Source organism: Lepidochelys kempii, chromosome 10, assembly GCF_965140285.1.
Source record: "Lepidochelys kempii isolate rLepKem1 chromosome 10, rLepKem1.hap1, whole genome shotgun sequence".
In the NCBI taxonomy this organism is placed as follows: Eukaryota; Metazoa; Chordata; order Testudines; family Cheloniidae; genus Lepidochelys; species Lepidochelys kempii.
Window position 1 is genome coordinate 63,094,033 of NC_136389.1, and position 13,875 is coordinate 63,107,907.

General features: G+C 40.1%; 1 protein-coding gene across 3 annotated transcripts in view; it reads left to right on the forward strand.

Annotated features, from left to right (window-relative positions):
• Positions 1-13,440, forward strand: part of LYSMD2 (LysM domain containing 2) — a 30,547-nt gene extending 17,107 nt beyond the window's left edge. For all 3 annotated transcript variants that reach the window (XR_012153997.1, XR_012153998.1, XM_073303867.1), the window contains one exon: positions 12,611-13,440. Coding sequence is in view for 1 of the 3 variants with exons in the window: in XM_073303867.1 (XP_073159968.1) it covers positions 12,611-12,659 (49 nt within the window). In the remaining 2 variants the exon portion in view is untranslated. The remainder of the gene's footprint in view (positions 1-12,610) is intronic.
• The last annotated feature ends 435 nt before the right edge of the window (positions 13,441-13,875 follow it).

Sequence of the window (13,875 nt, forward strand, 5' to 3'; positions counted from 1 at the left end):
TTAATATTCCCATTTGTGGTATAAGAGGGATTTGCTGTGGGAGGCTAGAGACTAAGTCTGGGAGTGAGAATCAGCAAGGAAAGCTCTCTAGAGAAGAGAGCAGGTGCTCTCTCTTCCTCCAGACTTGACTGAAGTAAGCTGTTCTCTATAACTACTTTGGCTGAGAGAGAAGCCCTGTTGCATTTACATTTGCTACATTTACTTTTTTTTTTTTTTTTAAACTAGTAAAGTGCATCATAAAGTGTTTAAACTCCACCTTGCTGTTCAGCTGCCTTTCCTTTGCTCACCCCCCATTCTCATTTTAGGGGCTAATTTCATGAGGGGTTACTATATGTCAACATTTTTATAATCTGTGAAAATACCACACAGGCCTTAGTCAAAACTTCCCCTTGACTTTATTTTTGCCTAAGAAAGTTCTGCAGCATTGGGCTATTGGTCTATTTGGGAGCACATAAATAAATCTTTCACACAAAGTGTCACTGTCATGGTGTAAATAAACCCTAAATCCTGAACCAGCCAACTTTCAATAGAGTTTTCCAGTAAAAAGATCAGTTTTCAATTTTAAATGGAGGCCTCAACCAGCATTCAGCCTTACATTTCACTGACTCCTGACTAACACCCAATCTGTTTGTTGTAGGCATTGTGCCAGGACTCCTTGTATCAGCTTCCATTTTATACTTCAGAATGCATCAGGTTTTCCTCATCTCACTTATATCATAGAAGCTAACTAAAATATAAGTTCAGGATGGAGAAGACCTACTTGTGTCTTTCCCCCCAAAACACCAATTTTAGGAGCTGTAAGCTTCTCTTCACTGCATGATAATAAAGAGAGCAAATGAATTCAAGAAACAAGCCATAGTCTCATGGAATGGAGCTAACATTGTCAATGCTGTCTCCTTCCCTGTCCAGTGGAGCCAGTCTATGTGAACACTGTGCAGTTGAGACGGTCAGTTGTAGGGGCACAACTGGGAAAAAGCTATGCAATTTCTACCCTATATTCTGTGCTTGCCTCCCCTCTTCACATGGCTGCAAACCCTTCCCACTAGAGAGCTCTTCTATTTTCAGAAGAGACTTCCCCTTCTGGAAGGGGTATTCGTGGTTTTAAATAGTACTCAGTTTTTGGACTGTGGAATACTTAGAAATTTAAACTAAAATCTTCCCTTGGAAAAAGTTTTAGGTGGGTTGCATTTCATACCTTGCTCTGCCTGAATGTTATATTGGGTTTACTTTATTATGATGACATTTGTCTGCTGTTCGATATGACATTTTGTGTATTGCTGTCTTGGTTGCTTGAGTTTTGGCAGTTGGCCTACAGTGTTCCAAATTGCAAGAATCTATTAGATATCAGTCTTCATTTGGATTTGTCCCAGTTCTGAATCAACATACAGTGCTACCCCTTGCCCATTTTTGGCTGCGGATTTGAAAACTGATTGTGGCATAGTTCTCATTCTGCTGTTAATTAACTGACTTATGGTTCCCTATCATACCTTGATGCTAACTACAGTATATAACTACCCTTTGTTGATAGTATTCCTTGGTTATTCTACATAATAGATGCTTTGCCTTCACCTTTAATAGGAGGATTCTTTTCTCCATTTATCCTTTCTTTCATGACCTAATCCTGAAGAGTGCAGAGCATCTACAGCTCCCATTGATGTCAGTAGGACTATCATGTGAATAAGGGTTGCAGGTTCTTGTCTTCAACGTTATGGAGCCACATCATGACAGCAAAAGGTTTAAGAGCCTTTTTCATTCCAATTTCTTATTTTCAGGTGGTTAACTTTTTGAAAAATTTACCTTTGGGTCTGAAATCGCTCATGTTTGTGTTCTTGGCCCAAAGGTAAATTTTTGTCGAAATGCTTTAACTGTTTGAGTTATCCAACGGGGGGAGGGGCATTTTTCACATGAAAAAACAGTTCAGCTGCTTAAAAAAATGCATGGGTCACTCAAGTACGTTTTTGGTCACAAGGAGTGCATGCAGATCTTAAATGCAGATTATAAAGAAAGCCATGTTTTTCTACTATTTTTCTAACAATGTACCAAGGTTGAGCACTTTCTAGACATGTCCATGTTGCTGGAACTCTGTGTTGAAATTCATGCAGCTGTTTATTTAAATGATTGCGCAGTATATGTCTTTATCAGAATACGCAATGGCGCATTCAAATAAATACAGTTGCAGTTGCATTGGAATTTGTGATCTAGATCACACAGGAATAATATTTTTAGGACATGATTAAATGTTTAGGCGCTTGTCATAAAGCTGTTGTTGCCATTTTAGCATTGTAATTTTTGAAGAGATGTTTTGTATCTCAGATAATTGTTTTTTTTTTCAACATTTCTAATGTTATATAATTATCTTTGGAGTGTTTGGCACTCTGAGCTAGTGCTGGGTAGTTGTGTTGCAGTATATTTACATCATTGCTCTTTTGTTATGCCTTTCTGTAATATTCCTTACATATGTTTTTGTGACTCATTTTCATCAAGCAAAAACAGTAGGTGGACTGATTTTCTTCAGACATTTTAATATTTACACTAACCTTTTATCTGTCAATCATTGTGTTAGTAATATACAGTTTGAAGTTGTTGGCAATATTTTCTGTACTGCAATTTACTCTGTTTAAAAAGCCATAGCAAATGATTGGTCTCTTGACTAAAGATAGCTTCAAATGTTTGAGAGTTCTACTGTAGCTGTCTGCATTCTGTTTTGAAAGTACCATAACTTGGTTCCACGTCAGATGGGAAAAAAAAGGAAAAAAAAAAGAAAAGCCTTCTTTGTTATGGAACCATGATATAAACCCTTCTGCATTAGCAGGACTGACAGCTCCTTGCCTGTCCAGTCCTCTGTATTAGGTCAAGCTACCACTTGTCAAACCTCACCCCTAAAAAAGACAAACAGAACACGCTGGAACCATTTTTTCCCCTCTGAAAACTGCTCTGTGCAATGGGGAAATACACTTCCTTCATGTCCTAACACAGCTTATGTGTGTATGTGGCTTTTTTTAAGGACAGTTATAGAAAGGGTAAGTAGTTTCAAGTTCTGAATATTTTGCTAGATATGGAGGTACCCCAGAACTGTGTATTTCTATAACAGAAACTGACCAACTGTTAATGAGACAATCATTTTTTCATTTTTTTAAAGGAGGGGTTTACAGACACACCCACCCCCCCAACTTAGAAAGGTTTTCATAATTTTTATTTCCATAATAAAATTTCCTTCCCCTCCCACAGTCTTGTTTCTCCTGGAATTTTTGCAACTCAAACTTTGGAGCATTATGCTAGCATGTGAAAAACAGTGGGTGGAGGATGTATCCAGGAGTTGGGGAAAGGATGGTGAGAAGCTGCCTAGACAGGGGGATGTGATCAGATGGAGAAACTGAACTATTCTTAAAATGGCCATCATTACACAGTGGCAGCTATTTTAAATGGTTTTAATATGGTTGGGTTTTTGGATAAAAGTTGTTAGAGTACAAATTTGGCGACATAGAAGGATTCATGAGCATATCAAATCCAAAGAGGGATGCATCTTATCCCAAGAAGTAAATTTAACATATGCATAAAGTGTCTATAAGTGCCTGTATAATTCCAATCCAAGGGAAGAGAGCCCTGAAGGTCAAAAAACGCCAGCTCTGTCAGATGGAGTCTTTTGACCTTCAGGGTCACATGGGTGTGTATAGACTTGTCACAGTGCCTCAGAACAGCTATAGTTTTCTGCAGTGAGTGGTCTTTTCTTGCAGGGTGTGGCTTTTTAATTCTTTTTTGCTGCTGCTGTTACCAAGTCTCCCCTGAGCAATTTTTACTGTGTAGGGGTTTTTGGACAACAAACATCCAGTACAACTTGTTAGTGACATTTTCATTTGTTTTTCCATCTACCATCAACAAAAGCAGTATCAGGGCTTTCTAGTGCAGCAAAAATATGACCAAGCAGCCAGTGCTCAACTTTTGAAAAATAAGTGAAGTATTTTACTAGTGAAAAGAGGGGATTAACTTTTATAGCCAAATCCTACTTGCAGGAATCAGGCAGGCAAATTACTGAAGTCACCAGGTCTACTTGCAGAAATAATATAAGTAGGATTTAGTGCCTGATCCACACCCCATTAAAGGCAGTGGGCATTTTTCTTTTGATTTTACTGGGCTTTGGGTCAGACCCCTGGATTGTAGGTTATACCAGATGATCTCATTTTAAATTAGAATTTTCAGCATAGCCTACAATACATTCTCAAAATAAAGTGATACCAGCAGATATTTATACTTCTTAGAAGTAGTTGTAACTGAAGCTTATTTATTACAGAACCTGAACAAACAGTAATCAGCATTAAAATTTGTTTACTAATGTATCTTAGATTTGTGTATTTCCTCCCTACTTGAAAACAGATGGTGCACAAGAGAGCCTTATTACATGGCAGAGTCCAAAGCATTATGGAAGGGCATCATTTATTCAGAAAGCATCCTCCTTGTATTGTACTGTATTTACCTGGGTTCAGAGCAGCTATGCACACGCGGACTTCACAGTGCCGCTTTAAGCCAGTTGCTGTAAGGACTTCACTGGTTATCTTAGGGCAGGGGTGGGCAAACTACAGCCCGAGGGCTGCATCCAGCCCTCCAGACGTTTTAATCTGGCCCTCGAGCTCTCCCTGGGGAGCAGAGTCGGGGGCTTTCCCTGCTCAGCACGGCTCCTGGAAGCAGTGGCATGTCCCCCCTCTGGCTCCTACGTGTAGGGGTAGCCAGGGGGCTCCATACACTGCCACCGCCCCAAGCGCGGCCCCTGCAGCTCCCATTGGCTGGGAACCACAACCTATGGGAGCTGCAGGAGCAGCGCCTGCTGACGGGACAGCACGCAGAGCTGCCTGGCCGTTCCTCTGTGTAGGAGCCAGAGGGGGGACATGCCATAGCTTCTGGGAGCTGCTTGAGATAAGCGCCGCACAGAGCCTGCACCCCTGACCCCCTCCCGTGCCCCAGCTCTGATCCCCCTCCTGTCCTCCAGACCCCTTGGTCCCAGCCTGGAGCACCTCCTGCACCCCCAACCCCTCATCCCCAGACCCACCCCAGAGCCCGTACCCCCAGCCGGAGCCCTCACCCCTTCCCGCACCCCCACCCCCAATTTCGTGAGCATTCATGGCCTGCCATACAATTTCCATATGTATATGTGGCCCTTGGGTCAAAAAGTTTGCCCACCCCTGTCTTGGAATATGTCTAAACTGCCCACGTGGCAGCGCTGTGATGTGACAGAGGCAGTGTAGTCACGCTTTATCGCTAAAACTTTTGTCGCTCAGGGGGGTGTTTTTTCACACCCCTGAACAACTAAAGTTTTAGCACTGAAAGTGGCAGTGTAGACACAGCCTTAGAAGGCTTCGGTGGCTAAGAGATTAATGTAGTGGATCTGGATGCTGTTCCATTTGAGTATTTGTGCTAGAAGTAGAAAAATGCAGTATATGCTCTCAAATTATTCTTTTAGGAATACCTACATCATGTTACAATTAATAGTTGTGGGCTGAATAAATTGCTTGCTCAGCTATCTTGCTGCTGTATTAGTGAGATGTATCTCCTGTACAAACACTACAAAAAGTTTGAAAGAAATCTGTGGTAACTACTTCCAACTGAGAAACAGTCTAATTCCTGTTTCATAATGATGGGTCATCTCACTTTGAGAGTTTTTCTTTTGTCTTTGAGTCATGTGAGATTGAAACATCTTCAAACTCTGATTTTTTTTTTCCATTTTAGCTTAATTCCATCTTATTTATTCTCCTACATTGTCCCACTGTGATACTGACTGGCAGTCCAGTAATATTAACCAGTGCAAATTATTCGTTTCTGGTTAAATAGTTTAGTTAGGCTAAAAAGCCTGGTATCTGGCTTTTGCTTCCATTGAAAACTGACAGTCTCTCTTCTATTGCTGATTTCGGGCTAGGTCATGTTATCTGCACACAGCCTAGGGTAAAGGGAGGTGTATAGGCAGATTTTCCTAGGGAAAGCCCTGGGCGGTATTCAGAAACTCCTTTGTTGCACTGTAGGAAAAATAGTAATGTGCAACCTTCCTTTATGTATTGCACCATTCTGCTGGCCAGTGGGGAAAGCAGGAGAGGTGGAGCTAAAGTCTGGGTGGAAGGAGGACAACAGATGACATAAGAAAACCATTCAAAGAGATGCCACTGATACAAACTATGATGGAGCAAGAAACGCCGCACTAGACTGAGAGGTACTAAGACTGGGTTGCCTCAAGTACCAAGTGCCACAAGTTACAAGACAAGAGCATCTAAAAAAAAAAACAAATATGCAGTCTCAGGGTGGAGGTGAAAATGCTTTTTTCTTCCTACTCCCCTGTGTAAAGGATAGGCAGTCTAGTCCTCAGGTTCGCAAAAAGAAAAGAAGGACTTGTGGCACCTTAGAGACTAACCAATTTATTTGAGCATAAGCTTTCGTGAGCTACAGCTCACTTCATATGCTCAAATGATTAGTCTCTAAGGTGCCACAAGTACTCCTTTTCTTTTTGTGAATACGGACTAACACGGCTGTTACTCTGAAATAGTCCTCAGGTTGCCATTCATGGGGACTGTTGCCTGAATGACAAGTAATTATCAGAGTAGGACTGCTTACTATAGCAGTCTGGTTTCTTTATACTGACATGGCATGTAGAGGAACGTATTTTATCAGTCTAGAAAACCAGCAGCTCTGTCTAGCAGTTAGAGGAGAGGAGACAGAATTCCTGGGAAATATATTCTCTGCTTTACCAATGTGTGACCTTGAGCAAATTACATAGGTCCTGTAGCTTACTCATCTGCAGAACTGACTTAACGTTTACCGCCTCCCAATGCTTTTGTGAGAAATGAAGCAAGTAAACTTTTAACAAGGGTGACAGGTGCCATAAAGGGATGTGTTCAACGGGTCCCCTGTGACTAAACTGAAGGGAAGGTAGGGTGATTTCCCTTCTTTAGATAGAGTTCACTTCACGGTGGATACTGCTGACTGATCCCAGATGTTCATAAAAACAAAAAAGTCCAGAAAGCAAATATCTTGCCTTTAGAATGCACCAGATATGAGATATTTAAATAGGATTTCTCAGGAACAGAGCCCCTCACTAGGTCCCTCCTTCCCCATTTCTATTGGTACTAGTGGTAGGTCTACGCAGCCTGCGGCAGCAAGCTTCCCACCCTGGGTTGACACACTGAGGCCATGTCTATACGTACGGTGCTGCAGCGTCGTAGCTGTACTGATACAGCTGTGCCACTGCAGCGAATCTGGTGAAGACGCTTTATGCCGACGGGAGAGCTGTCTCTTGTTGGCATAATAAAACCCACTCTGAGTGGCAGAAGCTGTGTCGGCGGGAGAAGAACAAAGTGTGACTGTTTCTAGCGGTATGTATCGAGACTTCAGCAGTCATTTCTCTAGTACTAGTTCTCTGTACAGTCATCCATTTTGATTGCAGATCAATTTTAGAATCATGACGTGTATGAATGTAAATTTATTGTTCTTTCATACCAAAGATCCCTCTTCACAAGAACAAGATGCGTTATATTAATAGAAGAGAAGGTGGAAGTATCATTAATTTTTTGCACTGCATATATGGACATTGTCATGTTATTTGCTTGTTATTTTGAGTTTGATACTGTGTGTTGCACCTGGATGTGCTGCTCATGGACATTGATCAGTGTTCAGTACGGGCCCAATTCTGCCACCCTTTCTTCTGTTGAGTATTAAACTTTCTCTGAGTAGCCCCATTGAACTGAGTAAGGTATTACTCAGTAAGGATAGTGTAACAGAGCCAGATTCTTCTGTGCTCTCAGAACTGTGAATGTTATTGTGCTGGTTGGAATGTAATGAAAATAAACAGCAAAAAAAAAAACGATTGAGAAGTCCATATTACTATAGTTAAGAACATGCCATTCCAGGGAGCCATTCCAGGGAGTCCTTGAAATTCCTGGTATTACTAAACACATTCAAAATGTGGGAAAACCACTAGATCATGCATGTAATTGTAAATAGAGAGATGGTTATGGAAAAAGGTAATTGTAACACAAGTAGCAAAGGCTTCACCATGAAGTTTTTCAAAAGCGGACTGCTGTCACTACCCTGCACAATGCTGTCTAAACCTAAAATACAGTATTATTTACTTTTCATTAAATATTAAGCTACAGAATGATTTGAGATAAGATGTATTGCATACCTATAAACAACATTATCTCTTTCAAATGAAGTTGTAGGCCTACTGGAAATTACTTTAAGGATTATGTGAGTAAATATTTACTGAAGTAATGATCCTATTTACATAATTGGCAACGCCCTTCAAGGAGATGAAGGACACAGCCAAAAGTAAGAGTGGTTTAGAATCAGATTCTTCCTTTATTGTGTCTAAATCCTATCTGCATAAAAGATGAATGATAAAAGCTTTTGAGCCAGCTGCTACAAATGGAAGTAGAGGGCTATATCATAAATATCTATTCTGTCCAAGCAGTTACTAGAGCAAATAGGGGGGGTTTTTTTGGGTTTTTTTTAAATCCAAGCAAAGCGCAAAGTCTCAGGGCAGGGGAAACCCACAGATTTTTTATTTAAGTGTATGATGAAGGAAAGTGAAATGTAATATGTCAACAAAAACTTTATTTAGAGAAATATTTTAGTCACATAGCACTAGATCATCCCTCCCAGAGTAAAACCCAAAGGAACGAGCTCAGTGAGAACATTTTGTAAGGATGCCCCCACTCTGTTTAAATGGTGGTGTGAAAATAGTCTCCCCGAGGGTGGAGGCTGTAGGGCTCACCTTCAAGCTAGCAGATACCTCAGGGATCATTGTGGTTTCCAGGGAATCCTCTAGAGGCCAGAGCTTTCCACATTGTCCAGAGAATGGTGCTGTGGAGGCAGCCATGTTCCCTTCCTTGTGCAGGGATAGAAGGAACAGTCTGGACTACCTTACAAACTATGGTCTCTAGCCTGAAAAAACTTGTCTGTCTTCACTGCAATTAACTCAGGCTGCTACTCAGGTGTTGGCCCTAACCCTTCTCCTGAATCATGTAAAATAGGGTGCTTTCAGTGTGGGTCAGCTGGTCCATCCTGTGCTATCGGCTGAAGCCAAAAGCAAAGCTTTCACTTGGGCAGCTAAACTGCTACTTTGTCCTAAGGAATGCAAGCTAAACTACTCCACTGTGGATAGCCCAGTGCTTCCCCCCATGTGCCCAGAAGGAACCAGTTTCTGAACAATCCACTGGGAAAGAATTGGAGTGGGTCAGCTCACTGCAGCATGAAGAACCATGGGATATGCCCCCAGAAGTCCTAGTGGCACACATGGGTGAGTGAAGCACCAGTGAGGACACAGTAGCACAAGTGTGGCTGCTCATATGGGGTACCAGACACCGGAGTTAATGCTACCGTGAACAATGAGGTCCCATTGCACAGTGGCCAAGAATAGGTGTCTCCAGGATAGAACTTGGATGGAACTTGAAGTAACAGCATCTCTCAGGGCAACTTTTGTAAATGAAAGTTTTATACTGAGACTGCATTTAATAAACATTTATCAGATGTTTTACTCTCCTACTCTCTTTCCAGCTCACTGCTTTGTGGGAAGAGGCAGGAAAGGGGACCTTAAATTGTTTTTCAGTAATCCCCCTACTTTTCTAGGCAGAGTTCTTCTAGCTCTGTATTTCTCAAAAGACCCAATAAAAATATTTCTAAGACAGATGTGTACAGTTATTTGAATTTTGCCTCAGTGATTACCATGCATAGGTTGTTACGCCAAATCAGATATTCCCTGTACCACATTCTCCCTGGTCCTCTTTTATCCATACTTGACAAACATACCTGCAGTATTCTTTTGATTGATGAAAAAAAAAACATAAGTTCAATTATGTATGTTTAATAAGAGTTTTGTAATGTTGGGATTGAAAAAAATTCATTTGCCTAGGGCAAGTTGGAATCTTTCCTGGGGACATGTGCCATCAACTTCGATAAAACTCAGCCTTTGATTTAAAAACAGTTTGTAGCTCTTCTGATTGCAAAGTTAACTGTCTAAATAGGAGCCAAGGGTAATCAATGCACTGCTATGCAAGTTGGCAGAGATGCAGCTTGAGTGCCTCTGCTGCTACTCAGAGCTCTGAATAATGCATACTCAGTGATAATCCACAGGCTGCACAATAGCAAAATTGCTTAACCAAACCGTTCCATTCCAATAAGATGATCAGATCTTATGACATGAACACTTCGGCTGCATTTGTTTGAACTAACAGCTTGGGGCTGGGATGCTGTCTTTTTATTTTTGTATTGCAGTAGCACCTAGGAGTCCTAGTCATGGGCCAGGACCCCATTGTGTTAAGCAGGGTATAAACGGGTGAAAAAAAAAAAACAACAACAACATCATCTGCAGCAAAAGCTAGCTATAACTTTTTGTAGAGCTTAGACTTTTAGATCATTGAGTGTGATCTCTGCTGTATATCACAGGCTATTAAATTTAGCCCTGTAGTGAACCACCCAATAACTTGTTTGGCTAAAGCATCGGTTGCATTTGGCTAAAGCACTTGCTCCATTCTCTGCTGGTGTTTTATAAATATTAATAGTTACAGCACGGTAAGTATCTTAAGTGTTTCCAAACTATAGGAGGACTGAAAAATTAGAAGTTTTTCTAGACACTTAAATGTTTAAATAACAGAAGTTAAAAAACTGAACAAGCATTTTAAAAAGCAATGGCCAGACCATGTTTCCTTAAGTAGCAAACACATGGGTGCATGTTTTTAAGTCTTTTTTACATAGATTTCCATCATATGATGCAGGCATGCTTTTGGTACATTCCTTCTATCTGCTATTGGAAGAAGGGAAGATAATTTCAGATTGGAATTTAACAGACATAGCCAAGTATGCTTAACATGTTTGTTAATTAAACATTTTGCACAGTAGGTGCATATTGTGTATGTATGTGGGGAGTTCTTGGCTTTGTACTTAAAGCATATTTTGTTATAAACACTGCTTAAATTGCAGCAAGAGGGGTTTAGGTTGGACATAAGGAAAAACTTCCTGTCAGGGTAGTTAAGCCCTGGAATAAATTGCCTAGGGAGGTTGTGGAATCTCTCATTGGAGGTTTTTAAGAACAGGTTAGACAGTCACATGCCAGGGATGGTTTTCTAGACAGAATATTTAATCCTGCCTTGAGTCCAGGGGACTGGAATAGAAGACCTCTCAAAGTCCCTTCCAGTCCTATGATTTTATGTGCCAGGCCTCCTCCTCTGCTGAGCTGAAGCTGGACAAGAGTACTTGTTAAAGTGAGCCCCTAATTAATATTAACAAATACCACATTATGTAGTTGAATTTCCTCAGAATCTATTTGATAGCAGTGCATTTTTATGTATTACAGGCTGTGGAACCCAAGTCTTGACTTTCTTTGCCTCATTGTTGGCTGAATTTATATATGAATGCTTTTTATACCTGCAGCTTACCAACTGAGTCCAAATGACAGCCATACCGATTTCTTGGCCTCTCAGGCTGTTTGCTTTGACACTCCTCTTTCCCAATTTCCTTTGTTTTTTGTGAGGTCTAAAAGTACATGGTTCCTTAGTGAAAGTGTTGCCAGTTGAAATACAGTCAGTTCCATGTCATCCACAAATTATACAATTATGATACAAATGATGTCCTATAGTTTGTTCCTTTTAAGGAGCACAGAAAAAATAGTAAGAAATTTTCTTCCCCAGGATCTCTTACTCATACCCTGTTTAGCTGGTGTTGCATTTTTAATTTGAAAGCTAACAATGTCTGCTATGTTTACCACCAAAATCAAATGGGTCAATATTTTAATGAGCTATCTATCCTTCCCCTCATAATCAAATTATTCTAGATATAAGGGTTTGTGCAAATCATTGAAATTTGTCTAAAATTTACTCTTCAGAGTGGGTTTTGATTTTTGAATGTAACCTTTCAGCCTCATCCCTCTCCCCTGGTCTGCAAATAATGTAAAGGAAGATGGCCAACTCAGCAGCTGGCCAGAGTAGAATGGAGGTTTTTACTCAGCTAATCATTCTGGGTTACAGGTTTACTTCTTCCTGCTCCCAACTTTGGGTAGCCTTAGAGGGTATCACTCTAAGTTCTTTGGGGGGCAGGGATTGTCTTTACTTCATGTTTTCACAGCACCTAGCACTAGGATTCCAGTTGTCTTACAGTAGTGCCTAGAAGCGCCTATAATGATAATGCACAACAGCCTCTTTCCAAGAATATTCTTGTCATTCACACCAGTGATCTAGGAAGGCAGGGGAGAGCAACATCACTAAAAATGGGACAGGTTCTGCACTCACATGTCCCTCACGTTGCTTCCTGCAGAATTGGGGATGTAGTGAATGTAAAGTTTAGCTCACTATTCCTGTTTCCTACCACAGGTTCTGATGATGATGATGAGTATTGTGCTGCTGCTGCTTTTTAACCTACTTTCAATTTCATATTCTTGTTGAAGCTGTTACTTAGTATCTATAATGTTACTATACAATATACATAGTGATGTAACTACAGCTGTAGAAAGTGGTCAGATCATTGTGTTTTATCATGGATAGATGTGGGTGTCTGCTTTATGACAGCAGTTTCCTGATAAAGAGACTTATGTCAATTATACATCTTCCTAAACTGACTGTGATGTTAATTTCCCCCCCTACAGAGAGGAGGATGAGGAAAGTCCCTATGCAACTTCTTCCTATCACCAGTAGATGACGGACACATGATGACCTGCAAACATAGAACGAAGATACATTTCTTAAAGAACTATATAATTGATTCAAAAGCAAGCCTTTCAGACTGATTACCGCAGTGTACTTTTTACAAGTCATGAATGGGTAATTTCACTGACTAATTGCACTGAAATTATTTGACCTCTTCTGCAGGTTAATTTCCTTAAATTATATCAACAAGAGGTGTAAGCCTTCCAAAACTAGCAATTGCCTTCATATTTCTTGTGTGTAAATTGTAGCATGGTAGCACCAATATATCCTTGAGGTCACTTTTATGCAGAATGGATTGAGCTTTAGTATACATTTTGTAAATACTTGTTAAGGTAAAGTGTGAGATTATTTGATTAAATATTTATGGAGAAAGTTATGCTTATCACTGGCAAACTTAACTATATAAAAGGACTGAAATTTTATGATAATTACATCTTGATTCTGCAGTCCCAATGCAGGCAAATTTGCCACAGAAGTTTTGCCTGCAGCAAGGCTGCAGAACTTATCCCTAAATTTTGTGTAAGTGTGCATATATAAATAACATCTATGTGTTCCTGTAAAGGATTAATTTTAGCCTCGATTTTGATTGGGTAAAGAAAGCCTTTAGGGGGAAAATAAGCTATTTGTTTTGGGAAAAAGTTATAGTAAGAGGTATTTTTCTTTGTGTTATAGTGACATTTGAAATGTTCATAAGTGTATTCTTGTGTGCAAATATATTTTCAGTGTAATTTTATTAAACAAAAACCCCATAATAAATTACTATTCTTCATTATGTAGTCTGTCTAGTTTTCACTAATCCAATATAGTTAGGACTTTCCCATCAATTTTTAAATGGGAATTTCAGAGCAAAAAGTGTTTGCTCTTTATTGCTTCAATATGAGTAATAATCCATCTTCCTGAAATTGCAAAGATTCTTTGCCCCAGCTTTCTTTAATTTTACACTGAAATATCAAAATTGGCAGGTTCTAGCTTCTCATTTTTCTTGGAGGACTTTTGCAACCTTTAGAGAACTGGAAATACAATAGGGGAGGCCTAAACCTTTTCATATATATTGCTTCCATTTTAGTCGATTTCAGGGGGCAAACTGGTCACTTTCTTAATGAGCACTAAGTAGCTGATGTTCTCACTAACCCATCAAGAGGGCCAACCATTAGGAAATCTGCACTAAAAGCTAGAAACTGAAATAGCTACATCTAGTTCTCAG